This window comes from Arvicola amphibius, chromosome 2, assembly GCF_903992535.2.
Source record: "Arvicola amphibius chromosome 2, mArvAmp1.2, whole genome shotgun sequence".
Taxonomy (NCBI): Eukaryota; Metazoa; Chordata; class Mammalia; order Rodentia; family Cricetidae; genus Arvicola; species Arvicola amphibius.
Window position 1 is genome coordinate 74,568,589 of NC_052048.2, and position 24,674 is coordinate 74,593,262.

The 24,674-nt window shown below is 43.4% G+C and overlaps 1 protein-coding gene across 1 annotated transcript in view; it reads left to right on the forward strand.

Moving 5' to 3' along the window:
- Dnah6 (dynein axonemal heavy chain 6) overlaps positions 1-24,674 on the forward strand; it is a 190,608-nt gene that overhangs the window by 105,867 nt on the left and 60,067 nt on the right. Inside the window, exons 42-53 of the mRNA XM_038319156.1 lie at positions 2,116-2,262; positions 3,273-3,346; positions 6,095-6,249; positions 10,496-10,727; positions 12,161-12,313; positions 14,801-14,941; positions 15,698-15,940; positions 17,508-17,675; positions 18,790-19,025; positions 21,201-21,462; positions 23,137-23,260; positions 24,305-24,501. Of these exons, the coding sequence (XP_038175084.1) occupies positions 2,116-2,262; positions 3,273-3,346; positions 6,095-6,249; positions 10,496-10,727; positions 12,161-12,313; positions 14,801-14,941; positions 15,698-15,940; positions 17,508-17,675; positions 18,790-19,025; positions 21,201-21,462; positions 23,137-23,260; positions 24,305-24,501 (2,132 nt within the window). The remainder of the gene's footprint in view (positions 1-2,115; positions 2,263-3,272; positions 3,347-6,094; positions 6,250-10,495; positions 10,728-12,160; positions 12,314-14,800; positions 14,942-15,697; positions 15,941-17,507; positions 17,676-18,789; positions 19,026-21,200; positions 21,463-23,136; positions 23,261-24,304; positions 24,502-24,674) is intronic.

The window sequence follows — 24,674 nt, forward strand, 5'->3', positions numbered from 1 at the left end:
AGAATCTCCCGGGAAAGAGCCTTCTTGCCATGATGGTTCACTGAGGTGGGAAGACTTGCCCACTATGGATGGCACTGTATTTGAGATCCAGACTATGTAAGACGGAGGAAAGAAGCTGAGCACAAATTTTATTTCTCCACTTTCCTGTCTCTGCTACTGGACTGTGGATGTGTTATGCGCAGCAGCCCCAAGATCCTGCTCATGTGACCCCCTGAAGAGATGGACCATCACCTGGAACTGTGTGGAAAACCAAACCCTTCCTTCTTCCTGCACTGCTTTTGTCAGGGTATTCTATCACGGCAGCAGGAAGGTCACTAGGACACAGTGTCGCTTATTCATGTCTCCTAACACTGAACTCACTGAACTAACTACCTCACGCTGAACTCCAGAACTTTCTCAAGTCTCCAATACCCCTCCCACTTCTCACTCCCAGCCAAAAATGAGAAAGAGGGAGCTGAATAGCAGAAGCAATCACACCAGAGATGCCTCGTCTCCCAAACCTCCCAGACAACCTGCTTCTGTCTGCCCTGAGTGAACTGTCCCTGTAGCACGAATTCTAACTGTTCTTAATAAAAACGTGGAGTCAGGTATTCGGGGGTGAAAGCTGAGAGTCAGAGAAGCAGTGCAGCCAGACACTAGAGAGACCTTCTACCTCTACCAATGCTCAGACTAGAGGGGCGACCCTGTCCTCAGACTGCACAAGTCTCCACCAAACCTCAGACTGCATCTTAGCCACTGTCTCCTCCCACCTTATATTCCTTTCTCTGCCTAGCTGTACCCCTTCCTGTCTCCACCTCCTAGTGCTGAAGAGTGAAGGTTTGGCACTCTTAAATTCTGGGATTAAAGTTGTGAGCCGCCACTGCCTGGCCTCTAGTGGTTTAACTCTGCACCCTGATCTCCAAGCAAGCTTTATTTGTTAAAACACAAACAAAATATCACTACGTGTCCCTGTAAACTCCCTCTGGTATGAAGCTCCATCTCCACCTGCCTCATCGGAGATTTGGTTCTTATAATTCCACTTTGCTTTTATGGTATCCTCTTGTATGAGATCAAGTTAATTCTCCCGGAGCACTATTCCTCTCATGTTCTAGAAAAACTCCTGTAAAATTGGCCCATGATCCCTCCAGTTCTGCCTTTAATACATGTCAAAGTTTATACCTCACCCTGGCCTTAGCTTCGCTTCCCACAGGCTAGGGCTCTGTATTTGGCACTGCCCCTGCCCCTTCCCAGAAGTCCATGGTGTAAGCTCTCCTGTGTTCCCTAGTCTGTCCCTATCTGATGTCACTCCATCCGCATTGATGGCTGCTCATCTATTCTACCTTAAAACTGTGGTCCCTGGGTTCTGCCCTCTGTCAGTTTGGGTTTTTTTTTTCCCAAGACAGGGTTTCTCTGTGTAGCTTTAGAACTTGCTCTATAGACCAGGCTAGCCTTGAACTCACAGAAATCCACCTGCTTCTGCCTCCTGAGTACTGGGATTAAAGGCGTGCGCCACCACCGCCCAGCTCTCTGTCCACTTTTTGCTCAACCTCCTCAGTCAATTGTCTATGACAGATCTCAGCCTCCTGTCAGAGTGGGTGCCTCCCACATTCAACACTCTTCCCAGTGTCCTCACTCACATGCCCAGTTGAACTTCTTAAACTTGGCAGATTAAAAGTAGATTCTTAACCAGACGTGTTGATGAACACCTTTAATTCCAGCACTTGGGAGGCAGAGGTAGGCAGATCTCTGTGTGTTCTAGGCCAGTCTGGTCTATGAAGTGTGTTCTAGGACAACCAGAGGTACATAGAGAAACCCTCTCTCTCTCTCTCTCTCTCTCTCTCTCTCTCTCTCTCTCTCTCTCTCTCTCTCTCACACACACACACACACACACACACACACACACACAGTAGATTCTTACTTCATCCCTCAACCACTGGCCACAAGTATCCCTGCCCTAGAGGGGACTACCATTATCTCTTCTAGTCATAGGCCTTGAACAACCTCCCCTTCAAAATATCTCCCAAATCTCACTACTTCTTTCCATCCCCAGCTGGATTTAAGTGTTTCCTACTTTATTCAACTGTTCCATAAATATAAATTTTTCCTTTTTGTTTTCTTTTCTTAAAAAATGCACAGGTATTCTCCAATGTGATCCAGGAACAATAAGAGAAGAAATTCAGATATTTAGACTGTTTTGCCATGAATGTCAACGAGTGTTCCATGATCGATTGATCAATAATGAAGACAAACACTACTTCCATGTTATTTTGACAGAAATGGCCAGTAAATATCTTTATTTATCTGTTTTTTATTAAAAAAAAACAAACAGGAAAGTTATTTGGTTCCTCTATGGGAAATGAAATGAGTTTGAGTTTTAGTCATTCATAAGTAAAGTTTTTGATAACTCAATTATATTTAAACATTATGAAAATTAGTTACTAGAATAAAGAAAGGTTTGGTAGTCTCACTCAGCTATGAAATTAGAAGTGGAGGCAGGGAAGTGGAGGAATAGAATGTTATCTAATAAGAAGCCAAGATAAAATGTTTCCTCTCATACAAAGAATAGACAGAAAATATTGATGAGTGCTTCAGCAGAAGGGAGAAGTATAGGGAGAAAGCAGTCTGGAATGATATGGGTGGGAACGAGAGAGGGTCGTGGGTGAACAGAAAGATAAATACCATGTCTTCTATCATAGGGACTCTAGATGTAACTATGTCTTTATAAGCAGATCCATGTGATACATAAGTCACACATATATGTCATGAACACAGATAGGATTAATTAGGGGGACAAAGACTAGAAGGAAAGGGGGGGAAGAAGGGAAAATACAAACAAAAACAATGACCTGTATGTATCAAAGTAGTATAATTAAGCCCATTATTTTATGGAATAACTAAAAAAAAACATTTGTATCTGGTGTGATATCTCATTTCCATAATCTAGGCACCCAGGATGCTCCAGCAAGAGGAGTGCCAAGAGTTTGAAGACAGCCTTGGCTATAATATGAGACTCTGTCTCAAAAAAATCTTTAATTTTTTAAAAAATAGATAAAAATAAATTATTGTAATTCTAAAATGACTTCAATAAGTCTTCAATATTCGCTATTTAAAAGTTTTTAAATACTTGCTAAATAATCTTAAATCTGGGGAATTTTCCAACCAACTGAAATAGCATGTTGTTGGCACAGCTCTCTCTCAGTTTTCCTATCAACTGCAGATATTATTCTGCCAATCTTATTAAAATGCTATTTCAAGCTGATTCCCTTAGTAAAGTTGCTTTTGTGTTTTAACAGACAAGCACTTTGGAATAGCAATTGACCTGGGATATTTTTTAAGCAAGCCTATCATCTTTGGTGATTTCATTAAGGTGAGTAGCTGCTGCCTAGCTCAGCTCAAAGGTATGAGAGCATTTGCTGTTTTCCAAGCCCAGTTCATGTGCTCAAGGATTTTGCATTTGTGATGATTAAACATCTAAGCCGGGTGTGGTCAAGCTCCAGACCCATGAACCAAATCTGCCTGCTATCTTGTTTTTATAAACACAGTCTAGCTAAATGCAGCTGCACTCACTCTTTTGTGTGCCTCTGCATGGCCACCTTTGTCCAGTGATAGCCGAGTACAGCAGCAGAGGCAAAGATGGGTGACCTACAACACCAAAAACCTTTACTTTCTGCCCTTTTTTTTAGCAAAAGTTGCATTCATTTTGGTGATAGCTCAAACCACTATTAAAAGGAGGCACAAATGAGGCGAGCAGGCCTGCTTTTCGTCCCACCCAGCTAGGTTAGCCCCAGAAATAATAACACAGAAACTGTATTCATTTAAACACTGCCTGGCCCATTAGTTCTAGCCTCTTACTGGCTAACTCTCACATCTTGATTAACCCATTTCTATTAATCTGTGTAGCACCACGAGGTCATGGCTTACCGGGAAGATTCTAACCTACGTCCATCTCAGGTCAGAGCTTCATTGCATCTGCCTGACTCTACTTTTTCTTTCTCCCAGTATTCTGTTCTGTCTCCCCCGCCTACCTATGTTCTGAACTATCAGGTCAAGCAGTTTTCTTTATTAATTAACCAATGAAACAACAGATAGATAGAAGACCCTTCTTCATCACCCTTACACAGGCCCAGGATCCCATAGTCGACGTAGCTGTGCAACCCCTGACCAAAGGCTTCCAGCACTCCTCATTTGTCAAAGGGGCTGTCCTCTTCATTTCAAGATACTCTAACTAGTATTCTTCTATTTAACTACTTTTTATATCATGTATGCTTCTCTTCGATCCTTCTAAAATGGCAGCACATGGTCCTAATTTTACCCTCTGAACCTTCCTAGAACGAATCCCCATCTCTACCCAACTCCATGCCACCTACATAGCAAACTACCATCTGCTTCCACAAAACTGACTCTTACTTGGGAACGCATTCTTGATGTCTCAAGGCCAACACCCCCCCTTTTTTTGTTCACCTAAGTCTCAGCCTCACACATGAAGCAAGGTACATAGCAGCCAATCCAAACTAATAATTTGATAATAAATAAACTGGTTCTTCTATAAGCTGCATGCAAGGCTACACTCCAGATGGGTAATACCACCTGATAGGGGGTAAGGATAATTTATCTGTGTGACATATTACCTATTTAAAGTTATCATTAAAAATTAAGGTCTGGCAGCCATAGATGCCTATGTGAATCCTGTAAAAAGTTAAAGGAGTCAATATTCCCCATGGGTGCCCACACCCCTAGCTAAGGTGCTATCAGCAATTGGTGGCTGCTGGAGCAGGGGGAATCCATTTTCTTCAGGGATGTGGCCCAAATAGGCTAGTTGCCCATGGTCCAGTGGGCAGGCCTACACCCATGCACACACAGACTGTACTGACTGGACTCAGGGTTATAAAACTCAACCAATCAATTAACTCTTTTAAAAACATAGTACAATATGAATTAGGAGGGTGGATGTAGAGAGACATTTTAGAGGAGTTGAGGGGAAGATGGACTTGATCTGAATATATGTATGCATGTTTGAAATTACCAACATTTTTAAACGAAAAGAAAGACTAGCTTAAACACAACCAAGTAAGTAAAAAATGAATAAAATTCAAGAGTTTAGTTTCACAAATTACATTTGCTTTGCTTTTTAGTGATAGCATTATCAAATGAAAGAATAAAGACAGGCCTGGGGAGATGGCTGAGTTGGTAAAGTACCTGCATGAAGACACGAGTTTGGACCCCCAGACTTCCGTGTAAAAATCCAGACGTAATAGCATACACTTATAATCCTAGCAATAGCGAGATGAGAGGAAGAGATGGGGATCCCTGGAAACCACAGGCTAACTAGCCTGACCTATTTTGCAAAGTTCCAAGCAAATAAGACAAAAAGAAGGGAAGGCTTCTAGTGATATATACTATCCACAGTTGTCCTCTTACCCCTACAATATGCACTCACGCACTCTCTCTCTCTTTCTTTCTCTCTTTCTCTCTCTCTCTCTCACACAGAAAGAGAGAAAGAGAGAGAGAGAGAGAGAGAGAGAGAGAGAGAGAGAGAGAGAGAGAGAGAGCAAAGTAAAATAGATGAACCAGACCTGAGTTGAAGGCTTGACAAAGTGGTAGACCATTTGCCTGACGTGTGTGAGGCCCTGGTGTGAGCATAACTCTCTTAACTTTGTCCAGATATATTTATTTTGTGCTTCCCAGAAACTGCTACAGCACAAAAAAAGCATCCTCATTTGGTCCAAAGAACTCGATTCCTTTTCATTTACACCTGATTTTTATTCTCAACATTATGTAGTGCTAGGTGACCACTATAGTCATAAAACAAACAGCAACACCAAAACTACATATAGTCATATAGTCCAGGAATGATCACTCATAGAGATAGCAATTTGCTACACATATTTTCAGTTCTTTTTTTGAATGTCAACAACCAAGAGTAAAGTGTGAACCAAAGCATTGGATTGCACAAAGAAAATTAAGGGGATTCCAAACTCCTTATTGCAAAAATCCTTGGAATTACAACCTACCACGTGAAAGGATGAAGTGAAATGAATTTCCCAGATTCTGTGTGACATATACCTATGTAAGGGAGTTAACCCAGCTTGCTGTGTTCCCATAAAATGCCTTACAGTTTGGAGCAGATAAGTCTGACCGCATCTACGATGATTTGCCTGACATGGAGAAAATTGGGAATGTCCTGCAGGACTATCTTGATGACTATAACCTCACAAACCCTAAGGAAGTAAAGCTGGTGTTCTTCCAGGATGCCATAGAGCACGTGTCAAGGTACAGGCTGCAAAGCCCCCAGTTATACACTGACCTGATTTGGTTTTTATTAAAGGATAGGACATTAGATGCTTTAGCAGATGAGTTAAAGTCTTGAAGAAATACTCAGAGTGGACTACAAACAAGATTTTTATAATGTTTTTCAAATATTTTTATTTATTTGTGTGTGTGGTTGTGTGCATGCATGCATGCACGCATGTGTTTGTGTGTGTATGGTGCCTGAGGTGACCAGAAAAGGATGTTGGATCCCTGGGATTGGAGCTACAGTTGTGAACTACGGGGTGTGGGTGCTGGAAACGAAACCCAGGTCCTCTGGAAGAACAAGCAGTACATTCTCTTAATAACTGAGCCATCTCTTTAGCCCCAGAATATATTTTGATATGCCTTAAATGCATGCCACATGAATTTTCTATGGAATCCCACAGGTTATTATTGCTAAGGAGGTGTTAGATTTATTTATGTGTATGGGTGTGTTGTCTACATGTATGTATGTGTACCATGTGTGTGATACTCTTGGTGGTGAAAAGAGGGCATTGGATTCCTGGAACTGGATATGCAGATGGTTGTAACCCACTATGAGAGTGCTGGGAACCAAACCTGAATCCTCTGCAAAAGCAGCAAGTGCTCTTAACCACTAAGCCATGTCTCTAGCCCTTACTATTGCAAAATATTAGTCAATTTTATTTGTTTTTATTCTTGTCTTCTTATAACTAGTATCTAAAGTGGTTTAAAAGATACTTTAGGCTAATTATATGTGTGCCTACAGAGAAAGCTCAAGATTTTAGCATTGAACCCTGATGATAGATCCACCCGCTTGGAAGTGAGTCCTATCCACTTACATGGCACCATATTTAATCATCACAGACCCCTCTTGAGTCAGTATCACAATCTCTCTGCAAATAATGCTCAAAGAATGTCCCACTTGACTTTCTAGACATGCTACTTTCATTGGTTCTATTTCACCATTGTCTCTTATGACTCCAGGCCTCTTGGGGTATCTCTTGTAGTTTCATCAAACAGTACCTGGAGTGCCTGGAACATCTGTCCTCAAATGTTCTCCTCACATGCCCCTCTGTGGAAGCATTGGGATGTCCTTCTCTAAATGATGACCCTGGCTCCAACAACAAGAGCAGAAAGAAAGGCAGATAGCTCTATAACTTAGCTTTGGGAGTCATACCTATTCTACTATTCCTATTCTTTAAGTCAAACCAGCCACACGGGCACACCCAGGCTCATAAGAAGAGAACAGAGCCAGGAGGTGGTGGTGCACACCTTTAATTCTAGCACTCGGGAGGCAGAGGCAGGTGGATCTCTCTAAGTCAAGGCAGCCACGGGTACTACAAGAAACTAGTTCCAGGAAAGAAGGACAGGCACCAAAACTATACAGAGAAAACTTGTCGCCGCAAAAAAACAAAGAGGGAGGGAGGAGGGAGGGAGGGAGGGAGGGAAGAGAGAGAGAGGATAGAGAGACGAGAGAGAAGAGAGAGAAGAGGGAGAATGGACGGGGATTTAGGAGGTGATTTCCTTTCGTAGCTTAAGGGAGGTTTTTCTAGGGGGTTTTTCTCTCTGACCTCTCCTCCTCCCTCTCTCACTCTCTTCCCTATCTTTCTTCCTTGATGGGATGAAAGACAAATGGACAGAAATGATATTGCATACATAGTTTTAGCTCTTGGAATATCTCATGGAAACTCTAGGTATATTTTTCCTACAATCTTCTTTCCATAATCGAATGACAGCTTGGGAATCATATTCAAACTTTGCCTTTAACTCCACTGCAGGTCTCCCAAACCAGAACAGCCCCAGTTTTTCATAAAAGCTCCGTGTTTTAAAAGCCATGTTTCTCTTAGCTTTATCCTCACTGGGCACTGTTATCCAGAACTATGCCAGGAGTACAGTGCTTGTAATTCCAGCAATTGGAAAAATGAGGCCAGATTGCTACAAATTTGAGGCTACTCTGAGCTATTATTTCAAGATTTGTCTCAAATCCCTCTCCTCTGGAAAGTCATCCTGGATCCTTCATGCTGCTCATTAGAAGAGAATTTCCAGCCTTCGGTAGTGTACTTAGCTCCATAAATCTCTGATACTGCTGTTTAAAAGTGGCACCCATATTTGGTGATGTATTTTTGCAAAAACGGGCTCGAAACTATTAGTGTGAGTGGGATCTCCCTTGATCTACAACTACAGCAAAAAATTAACAGCTCTGAGGGTTTATACTCCTGTCAATCACAGTTTAGGGTTGGCCCTTGTGCAGATGGACAATTAAATCCTAAGAATTTTTTCACATAAATAGGAGCAAATAAAGTCCTCCACATATCCTGTACTCTTCTCAACTCGAGTTCAAGAAGCCATGTTTGCCACAGTGTGCGTTATGACGTGACCATTATCACGGTGGTTAAGACACTGCTTGGTTCCCGTCTGCCCTTTAGCCAGCGTAGCCACAGACTGGAGCTGAACAATTTTCATTCCTGTAGATACACCCCACTTAAAACACTGACGATAATTTTTTGAAAGAAATTATTTTTACATTTTCTATTTTGCTTTAAGAATTTGTTGATAGCATCACACCGTGGGGTGGTCATGTGATCATCAGTATTCAGAGGTGAACTCCATGGGCATTGGTTACTCTTACACATCCTGCCTGCCACCTTCTTCTTCTTTCTTCTGTATATCTTCAGACTCACTTAGCATAGGTTTGCAGATTGTCTCTGAGTCACAACGTGACACTTTCCTCCTCCCTCAGTCTCTCCCATTGCCTCATAAAATGACACCTTGCAGATTGTGTGGCCAGCCCATGTGGATTCACGGGGAAATCTATTATTCCTGCTTTAGATACTCACAAAATTAAGTTGTGTCAAAAATATAGATCTCAGAGATAGAAGTGGTAGTACAGATTGTGATTCCAGCCCTTAAATGTGTGTGTGTGTGTGTGTGTGTGTTTGTGTGGTGAGTATGTGTATGGTATGTGTGTATGTGTGTGTGCGTGAGTGTGTGGTATGTGTGTATGTGTGTGTGTGGTGTGTGGTGTGTGTGTGTGTGGTGTGTGTGTGTGTGTGTGTGTGGTGTGTGTGTGTGTGTGTGTGTGTGTGCGTGTACCAGAGTACAACTTACAAGAGTCAATTCTTTCCTTCTACCATGTGCACCCTGGGAACTGAACCAGGTCTTCAGGCTTGGCAGAAAATGCCCTTAAACCACTGAGCTATCTCTTTAGCCTACAGACAAGTCCAGTCTTCCTTGTTTCTCCTTCTGTAACTGCTGTCATGTGGCCTCTAAAGTTCTATTTTCTGTCCTTGGTTTATCCTCCTTTGCTTCTGTGTTCATCCTCATCCTTTCCATAGTTCTCTCTCTCTCTCTCTCCCTCCCTCTCCTCTCTCTCTCTCTCTCTCTCTCTCTCTCTCTCTCTCTCTCTCTCTCTCTCTCTCTCTCTCACACACACACACACACACACACACACTCATTCTGAGCATTCTTTGAGCATTTCTTCTGCCTCACCTGCTGCATTTCCCATGATGTCCTATGTGATATATTCAGCTTCTGCTAACCTACTTCTCAATTTAGTGGTCACATGTATCCATATCTCTCCATTTTTGTCCTGAACTCAGGCTCTGTCTTCTCCTTCTTTGTGGTCCTGTCTATCCTGTCTATAGCATGACCATTGCACTGTGTTAATTCTTCACCAAGGTGAATCAACAAGTGTGTTGCTTACTGTTGGATTGCTGTAAAGAGACAGAAGCGAGGAAACTTAGAAAAGTGTTTAGTGCGGGTTAGAATCCATGACCATCACGGCAGGGGAAAGGGAACAGGCAAGCCTGGCCCTGGAGCAGTGGCTGAGAGGTTGTCTCTGATCTACAGACACAAGGGAGTGGGGATAACTGCAGATGCCATGGAACTTTGTAACCAAAAATCCTGAGCCCGATGATACACCTCGCCCAACAAGGCCACACCTCCTAATTTTTCTGGAACAGTCTCACCAACTGGACACCAGCATTCAAATATATGAGCCCATGGCAGCCACTCTTATTCAAACCACAACAACTTTCTAAAATGTTGTTGATCTATACAGTGACTGGTCCCGTTGATAGTCTTCAGAACCCTTCAGAACCACAGGACCTTTTTCTAGATACCATGATTTTTGTGCATGCTTGTCCTTCTAGGTGGAGACTTGGGAGTTTTGCCTATGTATGAGCTGTATTGCAGAAGCCATGTCTGTGAACCTGAGCTCAGTCTTCCTCTACTTTGCTTCCTGCAGGATTGCACGGATGATCCGCCAAGAAAGAGGCAACGCCCTGCTGGTCGGGGTAGGAGGCACAGGAAAGCAGTCCCTCACAAGACTCGCAGCTCACATATGTGGTTACAAGTGCCTGCAGATTGAACTTAGCCGAGGGTATAATTATGACAGTTTCCATGAAGACCTGAGGAAGTTGTACAAGATGGCTGGTGTGGAAGACAAAAATATGGTTTTCCTTTTCACAGATACCCAGGTATGTATTCAAACAGTGAGCACATAGGTTTACAACACCCTGTGAACTCTTGGGGTTGTTACAATCCACTGTGTTTTGAGGACGGGTAAAGTATAGAGAATCATCGCCCCGCCCAACTTCATGTCTTTTTTTTTCTTTTAAAACCCACTAAGTCCATTAGTTCCACCCGTGTGTGCATGGGTGTACAGCCATCTACAGAAGCATGGGCAGCCTACTAGGGGCTGTCCTCTCGGAAGAAAACTGACTCACCCAGTCTCCCCAGTCATCAGAGATCAGTGGGCTCTTAGCAAGATGCAAGGCTTTGAGCGCCCTTCCCATCCATGCCTGAACACTGACCAGTCTGAGAGCATGCAGGCTTGCGCAGATAGCTATAGCTGTTGTGAGTGATGAGCGCAAAGCCACGCCGTGTCCAGAAGATGCTGCTTTGTGGTAGTCCTCCCTAAGAGAAATCAATGTGGCTAACTTTGCTCTTGCTTAAAGAGCAAAAGTACGCCAATTACATTCTCCAAAAGGAAGGACTTATAAAACTCAAATTAACAAAAGGAAATTTTAAACATTACTAAAGTCATATTTAGCCTAAATGAGAAACAGTTGATATTAATTCACTTTACATGCTAATCTCACTCCTGGGAATTTGATCCATGAAAATAATTTACTCCCAGCTGAGAGCAAAGTGAGGCCTAAAAAATGTACTCATAATATAAACTAAATTTTGTCAACCATTTATGCACATGGAAATGCAAAGAATGTTATCTCCATGGGGTGTTGTGCTCCCATATTTGCAGTTAAGATGAATACTATACAGAGGTGTGGTTTAATATTTACAGTGAAATCATAACTGAACGGAGCAGACTATAAGGTACTTGTATATGTGACTTTGGTAAGATATTGTTATTTTTAACTGTCAAACTGGCACAATTTAGAATCAACTGAGAAGGAGTTTCAGTGGAGGAATTCTCTAGATCAGACTGGGCTGTGAGTACATCTGTGAGGGGCTGTCTTTATTGGTCACTGATGTGGGAAGACCCAGCCCACTATGGGCAGCACCTTGCCCTTGGCAGGGGGTCCCAACAGTAGAAGAGAGTGGAGAAGCCTGCTGAGCATGAACAAACATCAACAAAGTTCCCTTTATTTCTCTCTGCTTTGGGCTACGGATGCTACTTACTAGCTGCTCTGAGTTCCCGCTTTGACTGCAACATGGCACTGTACTTCCAATGCCCCTGGTGGTACGGGGTCTTTTATCACAGCAGGAGCTGGGCCAAACAAGAGAGAAAGATGGAAACTCAATAGAATCACTGTGTAGGATTTAGGATGCTAGCTACAGTTTAGGCATCTTTTCAAGGTGCCTGTAAGTCTTGGAATGAATGCTTGATAACTTCCTGGAATAACTGTAGTGCAATGGACTCACCATGGCCACTCTGCTCTCCCTACAGATCGTTGTAGAAGAGTTCCTTGAAGACATAAATAACATTCTAAATTCGGGAGAAGTGCCTAATTTATTCGAAAAGGATGAGCTGGAGCAGGTTTTAGCAGCCACCCGACCAAAAGCAAAGGAAGTTGGCATTTCTGAGGGGAACAGAGATGAGGTAACCACTCCAGAGTAGTTCTAGGACTTTCTAAGCAGAGACTACCTTAGCTCAGCAGCCACAGTACACCTATACGGTGTCCATGGGTAGATTTTTATATGGTTTTCCTTGTAATTCTATGTATTTTATTTTCTGTGTGTCCATGGAAACACACATAAGAACAAATCAGAAAGCCCATTCCCCCACGGAGATTATAGCCATAGTCAGTCGCCTTTATTCTTCTCTGAGCCTGCACTTGTTAGGTGCACCACAGTGTCTAGCCCGGGGGAGGCTGCAGGCGCAAGTCTAACACTGTTCATAGCCTTGCCTGGCAGCAAGGTTCTGCTCAAGGAAAACGGAACTGTGATTTCTCTCCCTGGAGCAGTATAGCTGCCACCACCTTCATTTCTCCAGCACCCCTGCCCCTCCCTTCTCTCTGCCCCTCCTTCCACTTTGAGGCCATTATGCCTGGATAGTGGCTGTGTCCCCGTGAGAACTGCCCTGGGTCAGAGATGATAAGAACAATCAGCAAGTCTACTGCAGCTACCCTAAGCCAGAGGGGATTCATTAGGGAGGAGAGGAACCTCAGGAGGACAGAGAAAGAGAAGCAGCCTGACCCCTGGGAGTGAATATACAATGCATACTGTTCTTGTTCTGTTCCTGTTCTCTGGAAATAATCTGACAGAAGCAGTTTGGGGGAGAAAAGGATTTGTTTGGCTTGTGATTCCAGATCACGGTCCCCGATCGCAGAAAAGTCAAGGCAGGTACTTGACGCAAGCAGGTCATCTCTCACATCACAGTCAAGAGCAGACAGAAAACAAAAACAACCCTGCTGCCTGTATGTGTCTGCTGTTCCCTCCCACACAATTCAGTGCCCAGTCCATAGCATGGTGCCTTCCACAGTGGGCTGAGTCTTCCTAGGTCTGTGAACATGCCCACAGCCCAGCCTGATGTGGATAATCCCTCACTGAGGATCTTTTCTAAGTTATTCTATGTTGGGTCAAATTGATGGTTAAAACTAACCATCACATACATTGTGGAGTTAACAGCCATGGGAACCTAGGCCTCTACTATACCTTTTCTGTTAAAGCAGGAAGCTGACAGCCAGTCACTGTGTCCCTGTTATCAGATGACGACCACAAAGCAGTGTGTCCCCCTCCATGGGAGGAAGCTCCCAAAATAAGGAGGAATATTCAAAAATAGTCTCTCCAGAGCCATGCCACTTCTTTCAGTCTACAACTGCAAAAGGAAATGTCAGGACTGCCCCTCACTCCTCGCTGTTCTCTGTCCTAAATAAAGCAAAACCTAGGACTCTACCTCCCTGCTTCATTCAAGAGATCTCTTCAAAGTCATATACAGCAATCAGGTTGCAATGGCAACTGCAAAGTGTCTTTTCTTTCTTTGAGATTCCAGGCATTGACCCGGGGTTTCACACAATAGATAAGTCATCTATCACTGGACTCCAGTACTCTATTTTTATTATTTGAGACAAAGCCTCACTAAATTTCCCAGTGTGACCTTGGACTTACTCTGTAGTTCAGACTGGCCTTGAGCTTGCAATCCTCCTGCCTCAGCCTCCCATATAGCTGTGGTTACAGGATTGTACCACCACCACATCTGCCTCAAGCTGCCATTTTAATATTTCCAGACTGCATGAGTGTCTTCACTACTTTCTTGCTGCTATGATTTTTAAAAAATACCTAACAAACCTAACTGAAAGATGAGTTTATTCCAGCTAATAGTTCAGGGGTACAGCCCACCAGGGTACAGCCCTTTGGGGTACAGTCCATCGGGGTACATCTCATCAGGGTACAGCCCATCAGGGTACAGCCCATCAGGATACAGCCCATTGGGGTGCAGCCCATCGGGGTACAGTCCATCAGGGGTACAGCCCATCAGGGTAAAGCCCATCAGGGTACAGCCCACCAGGGTACAGCTCATCAGGGTACAGCCCATCGGGGTACAGCCCATCGGGGTACAGCCCATCACGGGCACAGTCCATTAGGGGTAGAGTCCATCAGGGATACAGCCCATCAGGGGTACAGCCCATCAGGGGTACATTCCATCAGGTATACAGCCCATCAGGGGTACAGCCCATCAGGGGTACAATCCATCAGGGATACAGTCCATCCTGTGTCCAGCCCATCACGGCAGGGAAGTCATGGTACCAAGAGCTTGAAGTAAGTGGACACATCACATCCACATTGGAAAACAGAGTAATGAATGTGTGTGTTAGAGCCCAGCTCCCTTCTCTACTTTATAAAGTCCAGGATCCCCTTCCTAGGAAAGCTCCCACTCAGAATTAACATGGTCTTTCCACGTCAAGTAATATGACCAAGATAACCCCTCACAGGTATCCTCCAGGTGAATCTAGATTTTGTCGACCACACTGAGTGAAGATATTGGCAATTCATTTATCTAAGCTAATCGTATTTGATATCATATCCTCACTTGTTTCCCTTGCTGTTCCTTCCTTATTTTAAACTGAAAACTGATGTCTGCTGCCAGGTGTTTCAGTATTTCATCAGCAGAGTGCGGCAGAAACTGCACATTGTTCTCTGCATGAGTCCCGTTGGCGAGGCCTTCAGGTCCCGGTGCCGGATGTTTCCATCCCTGGTGAACTGCTGCACCATCGACTGGTTTGTCCAGGTTGGTGACACCCAGGACACTTCTCTGAGAAGACAGATTTGCTTGTTTGGAGCTACGACACTGTCTGAGCACAGCTTAGGACACTCATGTTTGTTCTAAAGGCTGCTGGGAAGCTACTCAGACATAAGAGTATGGTGACGGTCATGAAGAAGGAGAAAACACAGCTTGTAAGGGAAGAAGGGGCCACTGACACTGGAGTCATCGTGGTCCCAACCAGAGCCATTTCAGGGCATGGTCGGGGAGAGAACTGAAGAGCAGAGGCAGAGTGGGAGAGGCGGCTCAGCAGTTAAGAGCATCAGTTGTTCTCCCAGATGACCCAGGTCCGCTTCCCAGCACCCAGCACGGCTGCTAAAGACTGTTTAGTTCCAGAAGATCTAACTACCTCTTCTGACCTCCAAGGACACTGCACAGTGTAGCGCACAGACGTACCTGCAGGCAAAATACCCCAACACACATAAAATAAAAATAAATAAATCTCAACGAAAGAGAGTAGCAGAGACAGTAGTAGAAGAAACAGTCTCAAGGCATTTTCCCAAAGGAGACAAAAAGACTTGAGTAAGGGCTAGAAGGGTACAAAGAGGGTACAAAAATAAGTTTTGGATCATGAAGCCCCAACGGCAGGAGCAAGAGTAGACTAGGTGAAAGGAAGGACTAGACAAGGAGAAGCCCCAAAGAAAGGCAGTTTCTTAATTGTTGAATAACATGTTGTAAAAATGGCCAACAGGATTTTTTTTCTAATGTCCTCTTTATTTACAGTGGCCCAGAGAAGCACTTCTGTCCGTATCAAAGACCTTTTTCTCAGCTGTCGACACTGGAAGTGACGATCTAAAAGAAAAGCTTTCCCTCATGTGTGTGAACGTGCACCTGAGTGTCTCCCAGATGGCGGAACGCTACTATAGTGAGCTGCGCAGGCGCTACTACACCACGCCTACCTCCTACCTGGAGCTCATCAACCTCTACCTGATCATGCTCACTGAGAAAAGGAAGCAGTTAGTTTCAGTATGTCCAGTCATGTCCATGAAAACAATTTGTCTTTTGTCTTAAAGCTAAATCTTGGGGGGGGGGGACTAAACATCTATGTACCTGTCTTAATCCAAATGATAAGCAATTGCTCTACCACTGAGTTACATCCCCCTCTTCTTCAGAGCCATCTTCAAACCAAACCATACTCTTTACAACCTGGAATGATACAAAGAAAGTGTCTTCTTGTGATGGTGCAAGGGCTTCCCCCTTCCTGAATTTTTTTTAATCTTCCTTCTTTCACATATATGAGTTGCTGGCTCAATAGAATAAAGACAACACACTAGCACAGAAGTCGAGCGGAGATCGCACCATCTCTGTGGAGTTTACCATGGAAGAGAGCTTTCTGATGAGTCTTGAATGTGCTAACATGTGCTGGGGGTCAACACCAAGACCAAGGGCTTTCTGTCACATACTCTCCATGCCACCCAAACTCTGCCTCTTACTTAACGATCTTGAGCCTGCTCTGAAAGGCCTGTGCACTTGATTAGAAGATAACCCTAAACTTGAAGCAATACACATGCCTATGATCCCAGCACATGAACAACGGAGCAGGAGGACCAGAAGTCTAAAGCTGTCCTCAGCTCATAGCAAGCTTGAGGTTAGCCTAGGCTACATGAGATCTCATAAAAGCAAAAAGTAACACAGAATTTTTTTTAACTTAGAAAACAAACTTAGACATACTTGCAGCTCCTACTTGGATTGCTGTGAAAATTAAATAACACAGCAAAAGAAAAAAAAAAGAAATACAATGTTCACAAGGGACTTAAACTAGGGCCTGACATGTAAGGTGCCCAGAAATAGTGGCTGCCATCCTCCTCCACATGAAGCCAATAACATGGTCCAAAATTCAAAAATTTTAGACTCAGCAAGTGGATGCCTTTGCTACTTAGGTATTTAAAACCCTTTTCAGGGGCCCTAGCCTTGCAGAATGCATGGCTTGTAACCAGCCCAACAGTCACCTTGACTTCTATCTGTTCCCAATGATCTTTGCAATGTGCCTTCAAGCCAGTGCCTCCTGTTTCTTCCAGAGAGTCTCCTGTACTGTGTGCCACATCCATGATCCCAGATAAGGGTTCTCACCCCTGGGAATAGGGCTCAGATGCAGCGATCAGAGTCCAGTTCTCAAGACTCTGTCTCCCTAGGCCCTCGATGCTCTTGACCCACGCTAAGAGAACAAGCTCCCAGAATAAGGGCCTCCAGGAGTTCCTGTTTGAACTTATCTCTGACATTCAACATGCTACCATGAAGAAGAAAAATAAGAGACTTTGCTCCCTTCCATCAGTGAGCCGAATGGTTCAGAGACATACCACTGCTGTAGGCAGAGAGTTAGATCCAAGCACACAGTCACCCGTGCGGCCAGTTCCTAGCATTGTGCTGCCTAGGAACTGAAGGTTTCTCTACTTGTCCTGTGTTCACAACTTGAAGTGTTACACAGTAGTGTGGTGATTCTGTAGTATAAAATGTAGTATAAAATTTAATGTATAAATAATGAATGACAGCAATCTACAGCTTGTAACGCTGTTGTGAAATCTGTGTCATTTAGGCACGAGATCGTGTGAAGAATGGTCTCACCAAGCTATTAGAAACAAACGTATTAGTGGATAAAATGAAATTAGACCTTTCGGCTTTAGAACCTGTGCTACTACAGAAATCACAAGACGTTGAAGCCCTGATGGAAAAACTGGTGTTGGATCAAGAAAATGCTGATCAGGTATTGGTGTTATGGAAATGGCCGTATGGGTAAAAAAGCGTCAGCTGCCACCTCAACAGCTGCATAGGAAAAGTGTATCATTTTTCTCATTCCTGTGACCAACTATCTGACAGGAAGCAACTTAAGTGTAGAAGGGTTTGTTGAGCTAACAGTTTGAGGGAGTACAGTCCACCATGGCTTCAGGAGTGTGGGACAGTTGGTCCAGTGTAGCCACAATTAGAAAGCAGACATAGGTGGGCACAGACGTTCAGTATGCTTTCTTGTTTTTATTCTGTCTAAGACCCCAGCCCACCAAAGCCCATAGAATGGTACCATACATCCAGGGTCATTTTCCCTACTCAGTGGAAAACAACCCTAGAGATGTGCCCAGAGTTGTGTTTCCATGGTGATTGTAAATTCTGTCAAGTTGGCAATCAAGATTGATCCACAATAAGTGATCAGATCATTTTATTATATGTATCATTAAAATAGATACCAGAATCAGTAATGCTATTTTTCTAAAAATTTAGTAATGTTTTAAATTGTAAATATATTACACTTGACCAAATCAGAATGGTTCTTTACTACCGAATTGGTACCCTCAGTGACTAGAACTGAAAGAGTCATGAAAGAAGCAATATCTGAAATTATAAAACAGTTCCTCTGCCTCTGCCAATTAATGTTATCATAAGATACAAGATGGATGAAACATATCTCCCTCTCACCATTGGTCCAGCCAAAGGACAAATACAGATCATTATCCTGGCTCTTCAATCACATGTCAGATTTCTCTTTCAGAAATGCTTAGCACAAGAAACCTTTTGGATTTTTCTAGCTTTGGGGATATGTGCATAAATAGAAAATATACAATAAGAGACTCAAATATAAGTACAAGTCCATTTGACTTAGCTACACTTTATAAACATCATATTGTTGTGACTTGGTACAATCATTTTAGCTGCCTGAACTCAACTGTCGCTGTCACGTGAGGTCAAGTGTGGAATTCTCCGCTTGATATTTTGAATATTGAATTGATGATCTTTGGTGCTCTGTACATTTCAGATTTCAGATTTCCTTTGCTTAAGGATGCTCAGCCTTAACGAGACCTCTTAAGCAATCTCGATTCTGTGGTTAGGTCCGAAGTGTTGTGCAAGAAGATGAAGCAATAGCAAAAGTGAAAGCCGAAGAGACTCAAGCAATAGCAGATGATGCCCAGAGAGACCTTGAGGAAGCACTCCCTGCCCTAGACGCTGCCAATAAAGCACTGGATTCCTTAGATAAAGCAGATATATCTGAAATCAGAGTCTTCACAAAGCCCCCTGATTTGGTCATGACTGTGATGGAAGCCATCTCCATCCTCTTAAATGCCAAGTAAGTCAGTCATTGAGAACATCTGGCGAGATCTTCCTTTAATGCATTTTCTCCATTTTCATATTTTCCTATACGTATATTCATTCTGTTCTCTAACCATTCTTCCTATTTGGTTTGAGATAGTCATTCAACAAACTTAGTCAATGAACATTTTATTCGGTGTCTATTTTATGATAAAGAGTGGGAGCAATAAAACATTGTCTATAGGATGCCGGAAGTTGGGGGGCAAAGACATGAGCAGGTTTTTTTTAGAAGAAGATGCTCATTGGGTATGAGGCCTTGGAAAAAGCTTAGAACCCTATGGTTTTCCTGGAATGGGAAGGAGCTGAACAGACAGGCTGTGATTTCTTCATGAAAGATCATTTATATGTTATGCCAAGCTGATTTCCTCTGGATGACATTTGGTTTTCAAGTTTTCTTCAAAAATGCCCCTTTTTAAATTTCATATGCATATATGAATATATATATGCATATATGAAAATATATATACCTGTCTATGTAAAACTGAGCAGAGTCTGGACACCCCACTACCACCAGATGTTTCCACAGGCCCTTATGCTGGCACCATGGTCAGAGCCGGGCCCTATGCAAAGCACTAGTAAACATGGGCAAAGGGGACCTAAGAACCACTGGACATCTTTTTTTTTTTTTTTTTTTTTTTTTTTTTTTTTTTTTTTGGTTTTTCGAGACAGGGTTTCCCTGTAGTTTCTAGAGCCTGTCCTGGAACTAGCTCTTGTAGACCAGGCTGGCCTCGAACTCAGAGATCCGCCTGCCTCTGCCTCCCGAGTGCTGGGATTAAAGGCGTGCGCCACCACCGCCCGGCGACATCTTTTTTTTTTACCTGATCAGAATTTCTCAGAAATATCAGTGTGAAGCCTGGTCTACAGAGCAAGTTCCAGGACGGTCAGGGATACACAGAGAACCCCGTCTTGAGAGAGAGGGAGGGAGGGAGAGAGGGATGGAGGGAGGGAGGGATGGAGGGAGAGACGGGGGGAGAGGGAGAGGGGGAGAGAGAGAGAGAGAGAGAGAGAGAGAGAGAGAGAGAGAGAGAGAGAGAATATCAATGTGGCAAAAGTTCAAAAGGACATGTTTGTTTGACCAAGAGATGCACAGCCTAGTTAGAAGGTATTTTTAAAGACACCCTAGCAAGACAGTTTAAAGGTCAAAGTTGAGGCAAAGGAGATAAAATGTAAATACTATGGTGTTTTTAAAATAAAAACCATAACTGCAGGACTGGAGAGATGGCTCAGCAGTTAAAAGCAACTGCTGCTCTTTCAGAGGACCTGAGTTCAGTTCCCAGCACCAGCTCTCATCAGCTGGTTCACACCCACCTGTAACAGTTCCTGTTGGGGAATATTATTTTAAGGTGTGTTACTTTTGTTTATGCTGCATTTGTTGAACTCTGTGAAACTGTGTTACTGTGCCTGTCTAAAACACCTGGTTGTCTAATAAAGGGCTGAATGACCAATAGCGAGGGAGGAGAGAGAAATGGGCGGGGCTGGCAGGCAGAGAAGATAAATAGGGGAGAGATCCAGGAAAGAAAAAGATCAGAGAATGAGAGAGGAGGGAGGAGGATATCAGGGGCCAACTACACAACTAGACATGAAGCAGGAAAGAAAAAGCTATACAGAGATAGAAAAAGATAAAGGCCCCGAGGCCAAACATAGATGGGATAATTCAAGAAAAGCTGACAAGAAAGAAGTCAAGCTAAGGCCAGGCATTTATAAATAGCAATAAGCCTCTGTGTGATTTATTTGGGAGCTGGGTGGCAGGCCCCCAAAAGAGCCAAAGAGTAAAGAATACAAGACAACCAACAACAATTCCAGGAGATCCCATGTCTCTGCCTTCACAGTCAGTACACTCACACATATTCCCACACACAACGCACACATCGCTAAAAACACATAAATCTTTTTTAATTACTTTTTCTGTAATGTCTTACATTTCTAAAACTCTTGTTTTATATTTCATTCTCTACTGAATCTAAGTCATAGAGATTTAATCATCCAGTTGCCTTTCTCCCCATGAATTAATTGGGCCATTAGCAAAATTACCATGCCTAGACTAAAACTCCCCACCTCCTGGGGTCATGTTATAATGTTCTTACAGGGGTTCATCTTGGTGTTTTTCCATTGCTTGATGGCAATCCCATTAGCTCACCATGGTCTCTTTCAGGCCCGACTGGCCAACAGCAAAGCAACTTCTTGGTGACTCTAACTTCCTGAGGAGGCTTCTAGAATACGATAAGGAAAACATAAAACCTCAGATATTGGCAAAGCTTCAAAGGTACATCAACAATCCTGACTTTGTGCCCGAGAAGGTGGAAAAGGTGTCCAAAGCCTGTAAATCCATGTGCATGTGGGTGAGAGCCATGGATCTGTACTCTCGGGTAGTCAAGGAAGTCGAACCAAAGAGACAAAAACTCAGAGCTGCCCAGGTACGTTATCCATAATGTGGTGTTTCATAGGCTAGAAGGTCATGACCAGCCATCACTCACGCTGTCTGTGGCGACCACTGTGATCCTCTTGTATGCAGTGTGGTAGTGATCACAGTCCTGAAAGTAACTCACTTTTAATAACAGCAGTCAGATTTCTTCCCCAGAAATCTTCTTTGAAGTCAGCCTTTTGTAAAATAAGAAGAAAGTGTCTTGAGTAAATTCCTCTCCCTCATATCAGGGGAAGGGGAAGACATCTGTGATGCTGGTGGAGTTTCTGACATCTCTTGTGTTGGTGGTCTGCATTCCCACACCTGGCGGGGTCATCTCAGGTGTGAGAACCACTGAACACACAATCAGACATAAGGTCCTCAGTCTTCCCAAGAGGAACAAAGGCCTGCAGGTTACAGAAGATAAGGGTATCAAGCAGGCTGAGCAAAACCTTTCTAGACACATCCAGATAGTAAACAATGCTCCAGTGCTGTGATTACCCCACAGAAGCAGCCAGCATGTAAACAATGCATGCACCAACAAGCATGGCGAGGGCCCCGCATCACTTTATGATGGACACTGTCCTTTAGTGTCACACAAGTATCATGCCTCAAACTGTTCTCTATTTGAGGAAAGACCTGTCTTAGAGGGTGCGGGTGTGACTCAGTGAGAATGTTGTCTTCTGCACCCAAAGTTCTGAGTTGAGTCCTCAGCACCCTGAAGAAAGAGAGCCAAGAAGTAGGGGTGGGGAGGAGGAGAAAGAAGAAGCCCTAGTCTAGCTATGTACAGCATGTACAGAAACAGTTGTTCCCCACTGCTGGGAGAGGGAGAAGCACTTGCCCATTGGCATGGTGCCCAGGGTCCTGTAAGCAACCCTGATGAGACTCATTAGGTTATTAAAAACAAAAGGCATGAAGGAGGAAGGGGACTAGTTAGAAAGAGAAGAGTAATGGGGAAGAATGGGATGGGGCACAAGAGAGAGTAATGTGATATACATTATAAACATACATGAAAATGTCATAATGAAGCCTATTATGCTAATATATATGCTAATATATGCTAATATATATGCTAATATATATGCTAATATATATAATATATATACTCATATATGCTAATAAAACTTTTTTAAAAAAATAAGCAATAGGCTAGTTGTGGCCTGTGGGCCTTAGCAGGTAGACTTCTGATACAGAGAACTAGTTAGAAAATGGGAGTCTAAATCATACATGAAGATTCAACTTGTTTTATAATTTAAAATCATAAGCCATTATGGTAACTAGTACATCTGTTTCTCTATTTTACACCTTATTTTGCTGGTTACTGTTCTTGTTCTTTGTTTGTTTGTTTGATTACATTCTATTTTATAGAGAGGAGGGGAACTCATGTAGCCTAGGCTGGCCTTAAACTTGCTATGTGGATTTCTGATCCCCTTGCCTCTACCTCCCAGGTGATGGGATTACAGGTGTGCACCACTGTGCCTGGTTTTATGCAGCACTAGGGATCAAATGTAGGCTTCACACATGCTCCACAAGTATCCTGCCCACCACGCTACGTCCCTAGCCCAAGCTGTGCAAGGTGGAATTCTCTGGGGACATGTAAAAAGGAACATAAATCATACTTTAAATTAGTTTTACATATAGGCAGATCAATCTTTGGGGGACCCATTTTCTTGCTTGTTTTTGTTAGGCCGAACTTGACATTACAATGGCTACTCTGAGAGAGAAGCAAGCATTGCTGAAACAAGTGGAAGATCAAATAAAGACTTTGCAAGACGAGTACGACAAAGGCGTGAATGAGAAAGAAAGTCTGGGTAAGAGACTTGGGACTTACTTCGGACAGGAAAGGCCTGGTTTTCAAGAGGAGAAAGAGTTTTCAGAGAGTCAGATCATAGCTTTCAAAAGGCCCTATTTTATTTACGATTGTGTGTGTGTGTGTGTGTGTGTGTGTGTGTGTGTGTGTGTGTGAGCACATGAGTGCAGTGCCTGAAGAAGAGGATCAGATGCCCCAGAGCCAGAATTGTGAGCCATCTGACAAGGGTGTTGGGACCCACACTCAGGTCCTTTGCAGGAGCAGCAAGCGCTCTTCCCTGCTGAGCTGTCTCTCCAGCTCCCAAATCTCCGCTGTAATCGACCCTGTAGGATGTGCTTTCATTGTCCTCTAATGAGCTTTCTAGTATCAGATGAGAAGGATGCAGATGCTGTATAAATTCCCCATCTTACATACAAAAAGACTTGGTGGAGTATTATGTTATAACTCTAAAGAACACGTGACTTTGGTGTAAACAATAAATACCACAGAGAGCATTGTCTTCAGCCAGAATAAGGAACACACAAGAAGTTCCCAGTATGGAAGAGACTAGACTTGACTCTGAAATGTACACACAGGAGGAACTGGTGTTAGCTTTTGTGGAGATGAGCTGACATCACTAGCTGTGTAATACTAGCTCCTTTGGAAACCAAAGCAAATCAAGCAACTCTTAATAATTTGGAAAATAAGTCAGGCAGTGGTGACACATGCCTTTAATCCCAACACTCAGGAGGCAGAGACAGGCAGAGCTCTGTGAGTTTGAGGCCAGCGACAGAGAAACCCTATCTCAAAAAAATAAAAAATAGGGGCTGGAGAGATGGCTCAGAGGGTAAGTGCATTGCCTGCTCTTCCAAAGGTCCTGAGTTCAATTCCCAACAACCACATGATGGCTCACAACCATCTGTAATGGGGTCTGGTGCCCTCTTCTGGCCTGCAGGCATACACATAGACAGAATATTGTATACATAATAAATAAATAAATATTAAAAAAAAATAATAATTTGGAAAATATTGACTAATATAACCCAATGTTCCCAAAACTGTCCAGCAAAGAACATGGCCCTGACCAAAGCACGCCTGGTACGTGCAGGAAAGCTGACGGCTGCCTTAGGAGATGAACAGGTCCGGTGGGAAGAAAGCATTGAGAAGTTCCAGGAGGAGATAGCGAACATCGTTGGCAATGTGTTTATAGCAGCGGCCTGCGTGGCTTATTATGGGGCTTTCACAGCCCAGTACAGGCAGTTGGTGAGTAAGTGCAGAATGGTAAGAAGCTGGGGGAGCTGGGTGGGGCATGGGGAACCCGTTTTCCTCGGTTTAGATGGAAGCTCTCTACTATGGCAGTTCATCAGAGCAGAAATGTCTATTATGTTCAAACACACACACATACGCACACTTGCACACACACACGCACACGCACA